The sequence below is a fragment of the Pantherophis guttatus genome, chromosome 5 (assembly GCF_059756535.1).
Source record: "Pantherophis guttatus breed Tessera chromosome 5, ASM5975653v1, whole genome shotgun sequence".
Lineage (NCBI taxonomy): Eukaryota > Metazoa > Chordata > Lepidosauria > Squamata > Colubridae > Pantherophis > Pantherophis guttatus.
The window spans coordinates 58,929,687-58,950,025 of NC_142067.1; the positions used below are offsets into that span (position 1 = coordinate 58,929,687).

The following is a 20,339-nucleotide window of genomic DNA, read 5'->3' on the forward strand; positions in this document are numbered from 1 at the left end:
GGATCAAATGGCAGGAAGACACAGGCAGAAGCCTGGAGGCCCACAGAAATAGCTGTCGCGGTCAGGTGTTTGTTGTAGCGGCAAACAAAATGGCGGCCGGCAAACGTGGGTGACAACAGGAGCGCGAAGTTCCACCAAATGGTTGCCGTTCTCAGGGCTGAGTAAGTAATAAACCAAAATGACGGTGGCAAACATGGGTGACAATGGGAGCGCGAGGCTTCACTCAATGGCCGCCAACCGCTAGAATGGGAGCGCGAAGCTCCTCTTTCCGCTTTAAGGAAAAAACTTGTCTGGTGCGGCTGCTCACGCCGTGCGCCACGAATCCGGGGAAAAGAGCAGCTATCGAGGCTGTGAAGGAAGCTCTTTTAAATCCAGCCGGAGAATAAAGAGTCCAGACGGCCGCACAAGTCTTAGTAAAGCGTGTGAATGCTGGCTGACAAAATGGCCATTCGCCCTGCTCTCTGGGAGCGCGAAACTCCACACAAACTCCACCGGTCTCCGGGAGTGTCAAACTCCACTGTCAATAAAAGCTCGACTCCCCTTGGGAGCGCGAAGCTCCATGACGCCCCGGAACAATGTTCTTTCAATGGGGCCACTTGACAATAAAAGGGGAGTTAAACCCTCCCCTGGCTAGCCAAAGCCAGCCGTTGGGGAAAAGAAATTCCACCTTATGCCAAGACACGTAGCACTCACAATCAGTAGTAAAATACAATCCAAGGTTAAAGTCCAGAAATCTAAGATCAGTAGAAACAGAAAGATCCAATAATATGGGAATAAAGCCAGAGCAATAGTCCCACACGCCTGTCCAGTCTGATAGACTGAGTCAAAAGCTGGAAGCCCCTAGCAACAAGGGCGGGACTTAACAACTATGACAGACTCAGTCCATCAATCTGAACAGATGAGTACAAGCCATGCCTGGCTGCTGGCTCCACCCACAATGGAGAAAGTAATATTCATCTGAATTTTAAAGAAGGGTGACATATAGGTCTGCTCAACTACTGCACTATAGCTCTGACATTACATTGTGGCAAAATTTTGTTGAGACCCAACAACTGAAGCACAAATTAGTTCTAAAGGTGTACAATAGGAGTTTTATTTCAATTCATTTTATATGAATTTTAATTCAATTTATATTTAGGGGCAAGTTTGAGGAATGTCAATTTAGGCAATTTGGAAATTAGGATAAGCAAATTTGTTACAGAGAGATAAACAATCTAACACAGGCATGCACAACATGTGGCCTGTCTAGCAGCCTGTCAAGTGTTTTCTGAAATCCACTACCAGAAAGGATCTACCGCCTCGTTTTTTGTATCCACCTCTGCTACAACTTTGTTTTCCTGTAACTACAATAGCCACACTTGGGAAAAGTGGACAATAAAAAGCTCACAGAAGAAAACTAACTACTTAAAATTACAAATTTGGAGTTGACTACTACAAAACCATAGATAGCAAAAATACTAAAAATATGGTAGACTGCTTCAAGTCAGAAGTATCAATCAATAGAAGGTATGATTATCGTGCTAAACGTGTCTTATTTTGGTGATATTATGTGTTTAAATTCTTAGAAAAATTAATTACACCAGGAATAGTTGGAGATGCTAAAAACGAGGTCAATAAAGAATCGTCTATATAGACTATATGAAACAAGATATTTTAAACACAGAAACATCAACGTTTTAAAACATCAGAAACAATGGAGAGAACTGATCTGTAAAGTCAGATGTAACTATATTGTTTGACAGAAAGATCACAAGGCAAATCTATACTGACCTCAATTTGTATAACACTCTAATTACAATACCGGATGTATTACACAAATGAGTCACAAATACATGGATTTATACTAATTAAATTAGGATTTATTCCAGGAAAGCCAAAATATGCCTTTCTCTGTGAATGTCTGTATATGTACAAACACTTTTTTCAATGAAAATTACATTTCTGAATAAGTATGCATAATCAACCTAAATTAGTCTAATAAAAACAGTTTTGTTCCCAACTTCTAGTAATCTTCTGATAATAATGTTGCAATTATTTTTATCATTCTTCTAAATTCTCCATTGAACTACTGAATAATTCTAAGAGACAAAAAAGATTTAAAGAAATGAACGATAAACAGAAACAATTAGCATTAAATGCATTTATTTTCTACTGCATGAAAAAACTGTTACATTCTGCAAAATGCAGGGAAACAATTTTTTTTGCATTCAATCCCACCCAAAGTGATAGAAATCGAGTAGGCCAAGAATCAAAATTTCTGTGTACAACTCTGTCTCAGAATATAACATTCCCATTAAGATTTCCAAAAAAGTGTGTGATATCTCCTGATTTTTTTAATTGATAAAACCCTATTTTTAATTCATTTACAATTTCTAAATTTTTTCCTAAGAAGGAGCTTCACATAATTACTTTAAAATTCCCTTTAGGCAAAATTTTCCTTCAGACAGAGAAAAATATTAATCTATGCTATTTAAATGTGCACACACATAATCAAGTGATATATTTTAAAGATTGTATTATGATAATACATAGTCCTTGACTTTCACATAAAATTGGTCTGGAATTATGACAGCCTTGGAAAGGGTGTTTTACAGCCCCTGAAACACTTCCGGCTGTCACAAAATGTTGCATTACCTCTCCTGCAGTCATGGGATTGTGATCTGGGTACTAGCAACCTGTTTGCACTTGCAAGAGCCCTGCAATCATGTGATTGCTATCTACAATATTCTCTGCCAACTTTCCTGCAAAGACAATCGAAAAGCAGTCAGAGAATGTTGCAAGCTGCTGCCGCCTACTGAGAGGAGTCATTCTCGTTTCTGGGGACTGCCTGAAGCTGCCTGCTGATGAGAGCTGAATTCCTTCAGGGGATGTAGAAATGGAACTAAAATCCTTAATTTTTTATTTCTGCTCTTATACCGTCAAGAGATCCCTACCATGCGTGGAGAACTCCTTTGATAGGCAGCTTTTCATCTAGCCCCCGCATCCCCCCCAAGATGAGAAGCAGTCAAAATCCAAGCAGGGAATGGAGAGGAAATGTAGTAAAGTAAGGTGGGTGGGAGAGCCTTTGGGAGGCCCAGCATAGGTTGCATGCAAGTGTTTCTTCACTCAGGTGCTACCAAAAAAAAAATACATTTCTTTCTTTATAAATTTTATTGACCACCCACCTTACCATAGGGTAACTCTGGGCGGTTTACATTCATAAAAATATGTTTACACATATACAATTAAAATATAAATAATTAAAATCAAACATTAAAACCTAAGAACACATGGGGGGGGCAGAGGCAGAGTGGCGGGGGGGTGAGATCTGTTATTATTTGATCAGCCACCTTCACTGTACTGTTCCCCCATTGGGGTCCCAAGCCAACTGCCAAAGCCACATCTTTAGACCTTTATGAAAGGTTAGGAGGGTTGGGGCCACATCAGGGAGCAAGATGTTCCAGAGGACAGGAACAACAGCAAAGAAGGCTATCCTCCTGGACCCCGCACCAGCCGTTTCATCCAGGATTCTGGATGATATTATTTAACTTGAAGTTAAATTAGTTTAATTTATTTATTTATTTATTTTATTTTATTAAATTTTTATACCGCCCTTCTCCCGAAGGACTCAGGGCGGTGTACAGCCAAAAATAAAACCCACAACTACATGAAAGTTAAAAGACAATTTAAAAATATTAAATAATTTGGCTAAAAGAGCTAAAATAGAAACCACCCATTAAAATAGCATTTAGGCCAGCCCTGCTTGGTGAAACAATAGCGTTCTTCATTACTGTGCATGTAAGCTTTGTTATGTACAATACTTCACATATTACACAGAACAGCATCTATGTACAGTTTTTTAAAAAAACTCTAAAACTATTGTTCTACATTCTCACTGAAAAGTTATACATAACTACTGTACTTACCCCAAGAAACTACAAACAAGGTAAATGGTGCTTAATCCATTTAAATGTGGATCCAGTTGCAGCTTCTAGTTTTATTATATGTACATAGAATATGTGCAAATACATACATATGTTTCAAAGACCTCTTATTAAGTACATATTATATAACATTATGATTATTGCAATAAATCAACAGAAAAAAGTTGGCAAACAGATGAACAGAAATGAAATAACTGACAAAAGGAAAGCGAAATCTGCTTTCAGAAGATTTTAGACTGCAACTGGGACCCGCAACTTGATTGTTAAGCAAAGCAGTTGCTAAAAGAAAATCAGGCAACCATGCTTATAATTTCACTTTACATTTTCTTTATTTTACAGCATCAGAATGATACAATCCCAAATAGCTGGGTGAGCTCAAATGGCAGGGAAGATTTCTGGAACTCTACTCAGGAAGAAACCAGGTAAAAGAGCAAATCTTATAGCCCTTTCTCCATTTCTCCAACCTTTGAGATACTCACCCCAGTGATGAGGTAATTAGCAATAAGATACTAAATGTTTATATCCACATGGAGAGAAAGGGATTACAAGAGAGTAAGCAGGCACACAATGGGGAACACACATCAAAAGGCATGCAGTAGCATGGTCTATTTGTCTAGCTTGCTTGTGGCTGCAAGCCAGCTTAGTAGGCAAACAAGAGTATTTAATGTAAAACTGACTGGGCGCTTGTCAATTTCAGGCAGTGGAAGCCAGCTCTCCAAGGTTCTAATCAACTAATTAAGGTTCCAGAGTTAAGCTTGTATGACTATCACTGTGTTGTATCTTACGATTCTTGATGAATGTATTTTTTTCTTTTATGTACACTGAGAGCATATACACCAAAGACAAATTGCTTGTGTGTCCAATCACACTTGGCCAATAAAGAATTCTATTCTGTTCTGTTCTGTACTTTTTAGGGATGAGTTGGGCTGGGAAGAAAAGCAACTCAGGAAAATCTGGCTTGTTTAGGGAAACTTTGCAAGAGGGAAAAAAATAAGTCAGGCACTGAAGGACACATACTGACTATAATGGCAAACACATGACTGACAGAGAGAGAGAGAAGATTTTGCAAAGGTTATATATGCAAGCATTGGAAGCAGTTACTTTTTCATCACCATTGCAGCTGCAAACATTTCCAGTTCAAACAGTCACTAAACAAGAACTACAGTACCTATATATAGAATTCAGAATTAATGGATTGTTCATTGACTGCAATAAATATTCTTGACTTGAATTCAGAACTAACAATACCAATGTAATTCTTTAATTACTGTATTTTCCATGCTCTTTATACTCAGCCCAATTATAGATGTTTCCCCAACTTTATACTCCTAATACAATACCTCTAAAATTGCCACATAGTCCAAATAATATATATGATCTGATGTCATATATAACCAACAAATATTAAAATGAAACCATTATCTTAATAGGTTTAAATCTCATCTTTTCTGATAAGCATTTACAGACTATCTATATAGAAGCTGAACAAATGTCTATTTTATGCTTCATGGTTATGTAACTAAATTGCTTTATATTTATTATACGTACTGATAAATTAGTTATGACAAGTTTAAAAATATTAAACAAAATATTAAATAAATACTATTAATAGTAAAGAAAATACTATTTGTTTTATAAAATAGAACAAATATTGTAACAAATAGTAAAATAAATACTATCAGTAAAAATATATTAAATAAAATAGTATACAAAACTGTTTTACAAGTTCTATTTGCCAACTGACATCTAGCCTCCTACAGAATATTCCAGTAAATTTCTACCTTCCATGTAAAAGGAACTGCCACCCTGCTTTTAAAATAAATGCCTTTTCACACAATGTCACTGATTGGTTTTTTAAAGAAGGGGTACTAGAATCTTTGTAGTTCCTTTTTCTTTCTTTACTGATAAGAGGCCAACATATTAATAATATCTATATATCATCCATATATAGATAAGATACAGAAAAAGAATAACAAAGGGTAGTCAAACAAAAAAACAAAAAGCAGAATGTTTTGTCTTGTTTTCTAGAATTTATGCTTTCTTATCTTATTTCATTTACTGAGAAAAAACTAAATTGAGTGAAGTATATAATATAAGAGTGAAGCTTGGTCCCCATTTTAAGTGTCTTGTCATTTGTGATAGTTGCCAACCGGTGATGCATAAAATGCAAATAAAATATTTAAGACGTTACACTGAAATTATCTTTAACTGTAATTTCTGCCATAAACAACAACAAAAAAAACATTCTTCTTAAAATAAGAACTATAGAACTGCAATTGCAAAAATGGAAGAAACTCCATTCATCCTTATTCAAATCTCTTCCAAATGATAGCATTTATCTGGGCCAATCCTATCAGAAACATGCTGAAAACTTTGTAGCTCAAATTTTATGTGAATACATGAACAGAAAATATTTATATTGTGAGTTCACTGCTTTGAAGAAACATATTTAATGAAAATAAACATACCCATTCTGATACATGATTCCTCTCCTGACCTTCCCCAAGCCAGACATTCTCCTGATGCAGGGATACTGTATTTGAGCTGCAAACCTTATATAACCAGTTGACAGCACCAAGAGTTGATGCTTCTGTACATCTTAGTTGTCATCTAGTAGTTGTCCAGATTTTTGCAGCTCAGATACAACAATCCTTTCTAGGTATGGACTTTAAATCTTAGAATTCATAATATAAGCTGTACTGCCTGGAAACTATGGAAATTTAAGTTCATATACATCAAGGGCATCGAGTTTGTAGTTAATTTTTTTCAAGATGCTATTCAAGGCATCAACTCAGCAGAAACACCTATGATCTTTTTTAATTCCTTTAAAGTCCTATTCAGAGAATATATGCCTCTTTCTAGATGACAGAATGTCTTAACAGATCACTTGAAGTTGCCTTCTTTATAAAAAGGATTTGTTCTTGAAGCTCATGTGGATAATTCTGACTTGGATCCTATAACTTTGTAGCACTCAGCCTTCTTTAAAGCATTCATTTGAGGAATATGAGAAGTCAAAGCCAAATATAACATTGAAAAAAACAGCAACAAAGTGAACTTTTAATAACTATTACTCTATAACTAATTAAGCTTAAAAACAGTTTTGATTGATTTGCCATGGTAAGGTCATCAATACTGAAGTTGTCTGCATAAAAATATGGAGAACTCAATAACAACATTGAGGAGCTTGATCAAGAAATTATTCCATGAATTATTCCATGTCTGACCTGGAATTTTCGGCAAGGTAATCACTGTACTGCATGTTTTCAAATTATAAACATCTATTGTTGCTCTATTGCAAAACAATGCTTAGTAAAGGAATAACTGAACTATAGGTTAGATACATTTTTTAAAAAATACTTCATTCTTTTAAATCAAATATTTCTCTAAAATATACTTGAACTGTGGATAAGAATAAGCAACCTATAACTTTCAAGATGTGGCCGAACTCCAAAGGCTACCAATTTGCCCCATTGGCCAACAAGGAGACGTCCCTGTCCTAATGTTTTCTTTTATTCGCAACCTTTTCATGTATTTATAATTATGTTATAAACACTTGTATCTGTCATAAAATACATGCTTGACAAAATTTTTAAAAAATGAAATAAATACATGTAGGTCAAAATCTCAAGTAAGCCATTTCAACAAATACTTCCATTTTGACCAAAGCAACAGCTTTCCTAAAATAGATACCAAAGACAGTGCTTGAAAACTTCACAGCACTATTATCTGAGAGTGATGACTTATGAAAAATGTGATTAAAATATTAAAAGGTAATAGTAAAACATTAAAACATATAAAGGTGCAGCCATATTTACAAAAGCAAACAAAAGCATGTTTCAGATGTTTTCTTTGAAACAGTGAAGGGATCCAGGAAGCATGACTTTTCTGTTGCATTACCTGCCTCTGGAATAGTATACTCCCCACTCCTCCTGACTCAAAAGTTCAAGTATGCTCAGCCTTGCCATCCTTTAAGTGGGCCTTGAAGACCTGACTCTTTCCTCACACAGAGTTAAGAAGTATATGCCTTGGCCGAAGATCTATTAATATGCTGGGTATATTAGATCTGGATTACAGGTTTCCTTTTGTTTTTACTCTACTGGATATAATTTTAACTTGTATACTGCCAATTTTACACATTTGATTTACAAACAAATTTTATTAAGTTGAAATTGAAACTTCAGAAAAGGGAACACATCAGTTGTTAAACTGCTACCTATCTTCAGATGAAATACAGTACATACCCAAAGTACATTTTTGCTATCAGAAATACTAATTTTAGATTATAATGTAATGCACCGCACTTGGCCAAGTGTCAGATTCTAAATGCAGCAGGATAAATCTTTCTTTTAAAAGACACAAGATAATAATTGTCATCTATTCTATTTCTGACCTCCCGAAAGTCCAGTTTTGATGATTCTCCAGAATGCCAGTCAGCAATCTGACAACGGTGTCAAAAGGAGAAACAACCAGAGTGTGTGTTTATGTATAAAACCAAGGTAGAAAAAAATAGAACATATCATTTTCAATGATTGCCCTTTAGTCACAGCAATCCTAAAATTAATCCATCCATTGATAACCAAAGAACAGTATATTTTAGTGAATGAGGAGAGTTTCCTAATTTACCAGTCTCTTCTCACTGGATGCCTGTTCTTTCCTTCTAACTGCATGATGGAATGTTCTATGATCTGCCATTAGCTAATTGATTTTAGTCTACCAATATATTCTTCTGCCTTATTTTTTAATTCTCGATAAACAGCTTCATTAAGAATAAGTACTGCTCCTGATAAATATACCTCCTCCTTGCACATGCCTCCTCAATCTGCTGCTTTATCTTTAACCAAAGCATTCTCCAATTGAGATCTAGGGATCATTTCAATTTTCATCACATATTTAATAGAGATTAAAATATTTTAAAGGAGTACAAAAATCTGCACTATTGATATATTCCTTCCGAAACATCCAATCTCAGTTACATTTATTTCTAATTTATGACATAGATTCTGCCTTTGATAGAGAAGGTCAAGATAGCAAATACAATGCTGTGTTTTCTCCTCCTACTTCTCTCCCCAAACAACAACCCTATGAAAAAGGATGAACTGAGACTTAGTGACTGGTTTGAAGTCACCTAGTGAGCTTCCATGGTTGCGGATGGTTCAGGGTATAGAGGCAGCTCTGAAGAGGTTACAAGCATCAGTTAAAATAAATTTAATTTGTGAACTGGATCCAACCTAGCTAATTAAAGTGGCCAGGGAGGGGATTGTGAGCTGTATCCAGCTGTAGTGAATGTCCCTTTAGGAAAGGAGGGAAGGAGAGATGGTAGAGGTCTAGAATAGAAATAGAAATAGAAATAGAATGGAATTCTTTATTGGCCAAGTGTGACTGGACACACAAGGAATTTGTCTTGGTGCATATGCTCTCAGTGTGCATAAAAGAAAAGATACATTCGTCAAGAGTCATAAGGTACAACACTTAATGATAGTCATAGGGAAACAGTCAATATAAATCTTAAGGATACCAGCAACAAGGTTAGTCATACAGTCTTAAGTGGGAGGAGATGGGTGATAAGAACGATGAGAAGATTAATAGTAATGCAGACTTAGTGAATAGTTTGACAATGTTGAGGGAATTATTTGTTTAGCAGAGTGATGGCATTCGGGGGAAAACTGTTCTTGTGTCTAGTTGTTCTGGTCTGCAGTGCTCTATAGCGTCGTTTTGAGGATAGGAGTTGAAACAGTTTATGTCCAGGAAGTCTGTGTCTGTCTTGTTGGGTTGCAGAACCGAACCAGACAGTTATAGAGGTACAGATGACAGACTCAATAATTCCTCTGTAGAACTGTATCAGCAGCTCCTTGGGTACTTTGAGCTTTCTGAATTGGCGCAGAAATAACATTCTTTGTTGTGCTTTTTTGATGACGTTTTTGATGCTGGGCGTCCATTTTAGGTTGTGAGATATGGTAGAACCTAGAAATTTGAAGGTCTCTACTGTTGATACTGTGTTGTCTAGTATTGTAAGAGGTGGTAGTATGAGAGTGTTTCTCCTAAAGTCCACCACAATTTCTATGGTTTTAAGTATGTTCGGTTCCAGATTGTTCTGATCGTACCACGAGGCTGTATGTGGATTCATCATTGTCTCTAATGAGATCAATCACTGTTGTGTCATCTGCAAACTTCAGTAGTTTAACAGATGGATCGTTGCGAGATTCAGTCATTGGTATATAGAGAAGTGGAGAGAGCACACAGCCTTGTGGGGCCCCTGTGCTAATTGTACAGGTATCTGATGTGGTTCTGCTTAGCTTCACCTGCTGCTTCCTGTCTGTTAGGAAGCTTATGATCCATTTACATGTGTGTTCAGGTATCGCTAGCTGGTTTAGCTTAGTTAGAAGGATTTCTGGAATGATGGGTGTTGAATGCTGAACTAAAGTCTACAAAGAGGACCCTTGCATAGGTCTTTGGAGATTCAAGATGTTGTACGATGTAGTGCAGAGCCATATTAAAGAGGCACTTGTTTGCCTACTCCTTAAGAGGTGAGGCCTGGATTTAATAAAATTATCATCTTATTTTAAACTTTTCCTTCTTGAGATGGTTGCAACTGCAAAAAGCTCTGATGAATATAGATTTGGAAATTTCCAATCTGGTTTTAGACCTGGGCATGGCAAAGAAACCACATTAGTAGTTCTTATGGATGACCTAGGGTGAGCTTGGATTGAGGTGGAACAACCATCCTTGTCTTCCTACTTCTTTCAGGAATTTTTGATAGGCTTTAGCAGAGTACCCTTCTGAACCATATGTGAGAGCTGAGATTTGGAGGCACCATTTTAAGGTGATTCTGCTTCTACTTGGGAATTTAGTAGGTGCTGTGGAGAGAAAAAGTCAGATCATCCTTTCTGTTATCCTGCTCAACATCTACATAAAACTGCTAGATTATTCATCTGTTCAAAATGAAATATCATCTATATCAGAGGTCCCCAATCCTCAGACCGGTACTGGTCCATGGCCTGTTAGGAATCCTACGGGGTGAGCAGCAGTTGAGTGAGCAAAACCAAAACCACCACAGTCCATGAAACCAGGCCCTGGTGCCAAAAAGGTTGGGGGCCACTGATTTATATTAGGTGACATTCAACTATACATCTCCAATCAAGACCTCTTGAAAGATGTGATAGAAGTCATACCTTGATGCAATGCCTGGAGGCTGTCAGGATATGGATGGGGAAAAACAGACTCAACACTTTTGCATAACTTCAGCTGATGTGCCAATTGCAACCTTACCTAAAACAGATGCACTGAAGACAGTTGCTTGTTATATATTGATTACTGTAATCTTCTCTACCCAATACCCAGACTATCCAGAAACTTCAACTGGCCAACTCACAGTGGTGCATATGTTCAGTGGTCAGTTACATATCACTCCTCTGCTGTTCAACCTGTACTGATTTCCAGAATGTTTTGAGGTATAATTCAAGATGCAGGTCACTTGTATAAAGTCCCATATGGTTTGGGGCCTAGATATCTTCCTACCCAGGCAATTAGTGAGCACTAACCAATAGTCTCCATCTTCTAAGAGGCATGGCATGATGTGGCCCCAAAGTGGTGTTTTTATAACAACTCTTCTCTTCTGCAACACAGTACAGCAGTTTGTACTCAAAAGCATGAATGGATCCCAGCCTTATTGCATTCTAAAAACAAGAGAAAATAGGTCTCTTTCAGAGGGTCTTTGGACATTAACTTATACAGCAGCAACTACATTTTCTCTAATTCTAGACTTTCAGCCTTTTAGTTGAATTATTATCTGAGAGCTAGTTTGGTATAGCAGTTAAAGGCACCAGGCTAGAAACCCGACAACTGAGTTCTAGTCTTGCCTTGGGCATGAAAGCAGCTGGGTGACTTTGGGTCAATCACTTTCTCTTAGCCATTGGAAGGCAATGCTGCCAAGAAATTGTAATTGTCCCAGAGCGAAGACTGATTCAAAAGCATCTCTTTTTATTATGTAAATTCTGTAAGCTGACTAAAGTCCAGTTGGCTTCAGGTGATTATATAAATCTGGAATATACTTTGAAGAGATAGCTGTGATGGCTGACATTGGAAAATCTTACCAGTGACTGAAAGGGATGGATTAAAAGGCAGAACTCAGGCACTGATCAGAGCAACACAAGAACAGGCAGTAAGGACCAAATCCATACAAGAAGGAGTATACCACATTAGATAGGACCCAAGATGCAGAGAGACAGAGACAATTTAACAAATAGTGGCAAGGTATAAGATGCAGGCAGCAAATAGAATACACTAAATGGCACAACAGGTAGCTGATATTGTATAGAGCAGGGCTGTCAAACTCACGGCCCGGATGCGTCACATAGTGGCTACACCCACGCCCAGTTTAGCAAAGGGGTAAAACCTCCGGATACGCCATGTGACGATGCCATGACAACACGAGTTTGACAGCCCTGATATACAGGAACATCTGCATAGTGTATAGGCTAGACTTTCCACAAAAAGTCATGAAGAATAAGATCCTGTGGGACTTATGTATCCAAATTAACAGGCAGGTATTAGCCAATCAATCAATGGCTGTAGTAAGAGATAAGAACCAGAAGACAGAGGTGATGATATAGTGAAGCCCAAGTGATAGAATATGAGAATTTGGAGAAATACTAGTCTGAAGGAGGAACTAGAGAGGATATGGAAAGTAAAAGCTAAGATCCAACTGGTGTCAAGAGCACTCAGGGTTCCTAAACTGGAGGGATTCTTGGGCTCTGAGGGATCCCAAGAAAAATCTCAAGAGTTCAGAAAGGTTCAGTGGTAGAAATAACCAAGATACTGCACAGAACTCTCAAACTATCAGGCCTCTGACATAGGATCCAAGATTGAGGAAGACACAAACCATCCAGAGGTAAAATAGGAATTTGTACTTATTTATATACAATCACACACATCCATTTACAACGCACACGCACACACACACTACACACATTTCATTTTTTTTCCTTATCCTTCTTCTAAAAAAATATGGTGTATATCCCATTTATTAACCAAAAATGACAACTACACAAAAAGGTACCTGATCTGTTTTGCAGATAAGAGAGAAGTTCCCTGAAGATGGGCTCCAGCACGAGTCCAAAAGCTCGAAGACAAAACATCTGGTCCTGGCGATCGACCCAGATTGAATTCTGCAATGATCTCCTCTTCTATTGATAGCAGAGCAGAGACTGCACTTTTATTACCATTCAGCACTCTACAGAAAGTCCTCAACCTACAACCACAACTATTTTGGTTGGGAAATAATTATTTTTTTCATGCATCAACTCATACATGACTGTATATCCATAAATTAGCCACCTCATGAAATATATTCTTAGGCTGTATAGAAACACAATGAATGGATAATCAGAAAAAAAGTTCAAGATTCCCTTCATTTTTATTTTTTAAAAAGAGATCTGTGAACAATCTTGTATCATTACAATTATGCAAACTAAACTCATCTTCTAAGTGAACAATATACTGTATTACCTATCCTTTTAATCTATCAAGATTCAGTATCTCACTTAACATCTGCTATAAAAATATACTTAGTGATATTACGATATTAAATGCTCTGCAATTCCACTTTTTTTTTTAATACTGTAGAATTGTCAATCAGAATTTTGCTAAACTGTTAGTAAGCAGGTAATATAAACAATTATCTGTGATTGCATGCAAGTACACATTAAGAAACTGATACTTAAAATTTCTAGCCAATAAGAATACTAATTATGTTTGTAATGTTTGACTAGGTAACTACATATTAAATATATTGTATATTCAAACTGTGTTCAAAAAAAGCAATTTCAAGTTGCTAACTAACTACATTAATATCTTAGGTCCATATACCAGATAATGCCATTGCAATGTTAATATCTTCCAAGAACTATGCTTTAGTATATATGCATTTGATCTGAAGCAATGTATGAGTAGCTCAAGAAGCCGACAATTTCACATTTAAACTTCACAACATTGCACTTTTTTTGTATAATCCAAATATATGAATCTATCCAATATAACTCTAATAAAACTCAGTAAACATCTATCCATAGTAGTGTATTGCATGTTCCCAACCTTCACAATTCCAGATGTGCAGATTTCTATCCCCAGCATTTTCTATCTAGCTAGTTGAAATCTATACAATACGTCCAGATTGAGATATAATGATATAAAGTTCAATTTATGTCATACAATTATTGCTGTGATAAAAATAGGAGGGGAAACACTACCTACACTGCTTTGAGCTTTTCAATAAAAGACTATATAAATCTAACAAATAAATATAGTAGCACACATATAAAATCATCAAATATATCAGAGATGGCTTCTGTGCTGTGGGGGTGGGGGGGAAAGGTCTATGCAAATTTTCATATATTTGTAAGGCTATAACTATAGCTAGAAGTTAGAACAGATAAATTTAAAAAATATTCTGAATCCCTATATAAAATATCAACTCACCGCAAATAATAAAATTATTTAATTTTAAATAAATTAAAATTGAAGTAGCATTTTGATAAGGTTCATTACTCCAATTTTGGTTCAATTGCTCAAAACGTTCCCTGGAATTAATTTGATATTTCAACATAAAAATGGCTATATCAAAACACAAACTGCACATCCTTTAAAATCCAAATGGCATGTATGTTTTCAAGATTACAGAACAACACGTTGAAGCAGTAGAAAAATAAAGCAATGAACGCAACTCAGTATGCCATTACATAAGCTACAGTGTTTTAAAAATAAAATCAAACCTTATACCGTAGATACCTATCAGCTGTGGATTTATCATGCAAATGAATTTTTATCAACTTCATGAGTATTAAATTCAGTTAATGCCATACCTGCTATGTAAATGTATTAACATGGAGTTACATAGAAAAGAGAAAATGAAGATGTCAGTCATACAGAACCTTTCACAGTTTCTTTCTTTGAAAACAAAATGCTCCAATATTAAATAAGACATCCCTTTTAAGCAGACCATAATATACCACAACAATGACACAGAAGATAGCTAATAACGATTGAGGGTGAGTTTAAAGTGTTACTTAAAATGTCTGTTGATGGTGATTTCTATGCATGTAGATATTCATTTAACTACAGAGCAATAAAACTTCATTAAATGCTACTTTATTGATACAGCATTACTTACATGTGTAATTCTATATAAACACTGTTATTGAGGAAGAAGTTGTCAACTGGAAGTTTTGATTATATCTGTCCAATTCCATTTTAATATTAACCAATAATTAATTTTAACAATACTTTTAAAGAATTATTATTTCTATCATAGCCTTTTGACATTGTTTATCAGCATACTAATAAGCAGTGCAAATGATTTTATATTAGAAGTTCCTATAATGTATTGAACTATGTATGAGGCATGTTCGATCTACATATCATGCACATCACTCTCCTGGTTAACAAGTATATCTTTTAGGCTGGTTTTTATTAATTAGGAAATGAGATGCCAGAAAAACATCTGGCATGCGATGCAAATGAGGTTTCTATGCAAGGTTTTCATTTTCTTACAACTTCACATACCAAGTCCTAATATAATGAACTTTTCAGAAACATGTATACAGCAAATATATAAATAGCAAAATCATTGGCTGAGAATACTGTACACTCCAAGCTGTTCTACCATCTACCGGCTTGTAATCAAGTAATTAATAACTACTAATTGCTGTTTATTGGTCTTATTCAAGAATCATGACTTTACTATATTTGTTTTAATCACCAAAATGCTTTAAACTGGCTATCAGGAAACAGTGTTTGCCACCATTTCAATTTTCTTTTCAGTTCCATGCTTCAGATGATGGTGTTTATGTAAATTTTAGAGCAGATTGAACAGAGACATTCACACTAGCATTTTATTTGATAGAATTACAGAAATCATTAGCTATGTCTTTTTGCTTCAACAGAACCTAAATGCAGCATATATGCAGAAAACAGGAACTGACATCATAAATTGAGTATCAGCCTCTACTCATCAGAATAAAAATACATTATTTCCAATTTCATTGAAAATAGCAGTACTTATGCCAAAAAGTTAAAAGTCAGATGAGGTTATCATATCTATAACAGCACAATACTGTGAATCTAAGCTATGCATCTCCTGAAATATATCTAAAAGCAATATTGTACAATAATTACAAATAATAATGGTAAATTGATATCAGCAGAAAAAGTGGGTTTAATGTTTTCTAAAGTGATAACTATGTTACTACTGGTGGGAGCTGATTCATAAAATGGCTATCACTTTGGAGAATATTTAACTCAATTTTTCTTATAAAACAACTGAAACAATCTATCAAAAGGAACACAAATACCAAGCTTAAGAGACAGTTTCATGATGATCATGGATTTAATCACTATGCAAGAGGAAAATATTTGACATTTCCCCGTTCTTACACAGGTATCTCATTTATCATCCATATCTGTACAAATACCAGTATCTCTGACTTTGCACATAAGCAACAGTTTCTTCACTTTTCCTACAATATGAAAGCTGTTTTAAACAACAAGACCACAAACCTTCCACATAACATTAATATATAATATTAATATAACTATTAACTCAGCTGAAACCCAAACAGATTTTGAAATATTTAACTTGCAGCTTTAATTTTGCCTTTAAAAAGGTAAAATAGTTTGGAGAATTATTAGATTGGTTTCTCTTGCTGATTGTAAACATCAGTATTAACATTTAAGAATGAAGAATTCCTCACTCCAATTTCCTGTTCTCATTTCTTAAAGTAAACTTTCCTAAATTTGTACCTACAGATGAATTAATGATATGTCTTACACCATACATCTTACAATACGAACTGAATTGTAGACTAACTCCTGGAGCATACCAGGGCAAGGAGGCCTGAATTGAGGGCTATCTTGTTGACTATATAACCATTAGGTATTTATGACCATCACTGTTTCTTTGATTTGGTCTACCTTATCCAAAATATTTATATATTGGACTCACATATACACATCTGTCTATAACGAAACTATAATTTACCTTCTATATAATTCAACTACAGTGGTACCCTGGCAGTCAACTGCTTTGAAACTTATCAAGTTTTATACTCAACACGTTTTGACACAAAAATGTGTCCAGGTACTCATTGTTTGGTACTCAATGCACAAAGTAGAACTTGTCTGTGTTGGCTGCCTTGTGACTCACTACATTATTCCTTATGGGAAAAATCTGTTTGTTCTCATCATTTTTGATAGTCATCGCTTCATGGAACCAATTAACGATGAATAAATACCAAGGTACTATTTTCTTTGTCTGATGTGACCTATTCTGGAAAATAAACTTTAATATTTAGCACAGTCTTCTTCAATCTAAAATTTGATGGAAACAATGCATTTTGGAAATGATAGTGGGGAATTCTGAAAGTTACTACCCTAATACTTTCAAAGGCATCAATTGTTTGACTTCGCTCTTTCTGCAAAACCATAGGCTGTTTAAAATGTTTTCTTCTGATGTGTAATTTCTGATACCATTTATGCTATATCCACTTAGCTGGAGTAATCCCTATTAAATTCAACAGTATATATTACAGAGTAGAAATATATGTAAAGAAGGAGCTGAAGTACTCTAGCAAAACAAATGATTTACATGCAGGAGAGTTCCATTTAATTTCCAGACAAAAGTGAGGAAAATTATGGGCGAAACCCTGCCATTCAGTTTTATCAATTCTGTGAGAGTTGGACCAATAATCTGACTTCTGATATTCCTACAATTAAAATTTTAATCTAGGTTTAATAGACAAACCATTTAAAAATACCAAGTAGATCACAACATATATTATAGTACATACTAAGCATTAAACTTACACCAATGAAACAAAAGAAGACCAACCCATAATTTTCCTGTAATTATACCCAGTAGATAAATACATAAACTAAGTTACAGAGGAATTAATAGCATATTACTCCTTAGAACCCTTTTCTTTAAAATCATGTCAAACCTTAATACTGTAGTCTAACATTTTAAACATCAAAAACAACTCTTTCAGTATACTGTATAGTTTTACCTTGTGCCAGAAAATGAAATACTTGAAGATTTAGAATTCAGATAGTTGCCATCACAAATATTTGACATACGTATCTAGAAAACGTTTCAATGTTTGGTAAAGATTGCCTTTTAAAAAACAATTTCACCAGAAACAAGAACTTACATTCTATCAAAAAAATCCCTAAATCACGAATCTTTAAACTAAGTTACTTGGTTATATAAAAGAAATGCAGAGAAGTTTATATTATACCCAAAGTAGACCAATAAATTCAATAAGGAAATCATTACATCTAAACTAAAGCTGTGAGATACTAGTACTGAAAAGAAAATCTCAAGTGATGAAATATAAACCATTTCTTGTTGTCTAATAATATTTGTCCCATAAATTAATTTGTTGTTTCAAAATCTATGTAATTTAGGTAGATATGCTACAGGTTAATAAGATATACCAATACCTCTGTAAACACAATATTCTGCTTTTAGTAAATTCAACTTTTGACACATCAGCCTATGCAGCTCCTAAAAAGTCAAACATTTCACACATATTTGCATATACATTCCGAGTAGAGTATTTATTTCTGTTTACCTCCTCCCACCAAGTTCTTTCTCCTCCCTGTCCGGCCATCTTGGGCCAAGAGGAGAAGCCATTATTTAACTAAATGACAGGACCAATAACTTTTTTTTTTTTTACTGAAAGAAGATACCTCTTTAGTCAGTTGTACAAAAACAGCCGCAACCTACAACCCGTTCTCTATAAACGGCCCTACGAAATAAAAAGCTTATGAAAAAGCAAATCGTTCAATGAAGATGCACGTTGCAAGGAAGATGGATACAGCACGAGTAAACAAATCAGTTTGCTACGAGACTCCTGAGAGTGACACACCACGGAAGAGGCGCCACGTTTCTTCAATACCCTTCTTCCTATTTATATCAATTCATTTTCAGCGATTCAATTCGATCCAGTTTTTTCCTCTTCAGCAACCAGTCCTTATTAAATATCGGCCGATTGCTCCTAAATGGAGAGAATCGGGGCGACACCTTCTACCCTACTTTTTAGATAAAACCCTGAAAGTGAGCAACGGGAGCTTTCTATTCCAGCGGGCCGGAGAAGGAAGAGCCGAGCGGTTCTCTCCCGAGAGCCAGGCGAGGAAGGGGGTAGTCAGCGCGATTCCGAACCTCACGGTCGCGAGGTGACGGCTTAATTCCGCAGCTCTCCAGCACACTCACACATGCTCCTACACAAATACACACACACACGCACACAAACCCGGGAGGGTGGCTCCCTGGTCAGTTGCCTCCTCCCCCACCCCAATCCCCTTACCTTTAACAGCAAGGCCTTCGTTCTGGCGCCATCTTCATGAAGCCTTAAAAATCCGAAGAGTCGGCTGCACAAGGGGGAATCAAGCGACAGAGAGAGATTGAGCAAAACAGACACGTTCGCCGAGTCCCCCAGCCCACCCCGCCCCAAACAGATCGCTCCGTGCGCTCCCTCACACTCGCTGGCAGGGGCAGAGCCCTCACTCCGGCCCAAGAGCACCGCCGCACTCACACTCGCTTTTTCTCCCTCTCACGCGCACACACACTCGCTCGCTCGTTCGCTCACTCGTACACCTCGGGCGGGCGGGCAAGAGAGATCACCGGACAAGCCGGAATACGGAGGCTGCCATCTGAGTACCTGTCGAGGCCAGAGAGGACTTCTCTTTCCTCCGCTGTCAGGCTGGCGAAGTCCTCCTCGCTCTGGCCGCTCGCTTTCCCCGCCGCCATTTTCTTTTCCTCATCACCGAAAGCAGTAGAGGCAGCGGCGGCAGCGGCGAGCGACACTCCACACGATTTCATGGAAACGCAACGTAATTAACTCACGATCGCAAGCCCCCCTCCCCGCGCGCCCCAACACCCCCCCCCAGTGCCGGGCGGGGCGGGGTGCCCGACACACACGCACCACCACAACTTTTATTACAACAACAACAGCCGGCAGAGAGGGGGAGGGAGAGAAAGGCGGGGGGAAGCCCCGCTGATCGGAGGAGGAGGGAGCAGGAAGGGAGCCCCAGCGCCGAAGACTGGGGGGGGGGGGGAGTGGGAGGAGAAGGAGGAGGAGGCTGCTGCTGCGGCTGCTGCTGCTGCTGCTGCTGCTGGCGGTGACGGAGCAGTGTTTACATCGCTGCTGAGCCGCCAGCCCCAGCGGCGAAAAGTGAGTGGAGTCGAGGTGACAGGGACCCGCGCCCGCCCGCGTGGGGTGTATTTGTTGCCTGTACAAACTTCCCCAGCAGCTGAACAAAGTTGTTGTAATTGTGTCACACAGCGAACCCCACGCCGCCACCGTGACCCCCCTCCCCACCCCGTTTCCCTGTGCCCACGCAGCCAATCACCGCACTTAGGCGTGG

The 20,339-nt window shown here is 37.2% G+C and overlaps 1 protein-coding gene across 9 annotated transcripts in view; it reads right to left on the bottom strand.

The window, feature by feature from the left end:
• KDM6A (lysine demethylase 6A) overlaps positions 1-20,317 on the bottom strand; it is a 277,427-nt gene extending 257,110 nt beyond the window's left edge. For 5 of the 9 annotated variants that reach the window (XM_034423880.3, XM_034423878.3, XM_034423879.3 and 2 more), the window contains exons 1-2: positions 19,634-20,311; positions 19,280-19,343 (exon numbers count right to left, since the gene is read on the bottom strand). In XM_034423880.3, the coding sequence (XP_034279771.2) occupies positions 19,280-19,343; positions 19,634-19,794 (225 nt within the window). In that variant the 5' untranslated portion in view covers positions 19,795-20,311. Of the gene's footprint in view, positions 1-19,279; positions 19,344-19,633 lie in introns of all 9 variants that reach the window. The other 4 variants (XM_087871265.1, XM_087871264.1, XM_060694079.2 and 1 more) reach the window with 2 other exon arrangements.
• Positions 20,318-20,339: the final 22 nt, after the last annotated feature.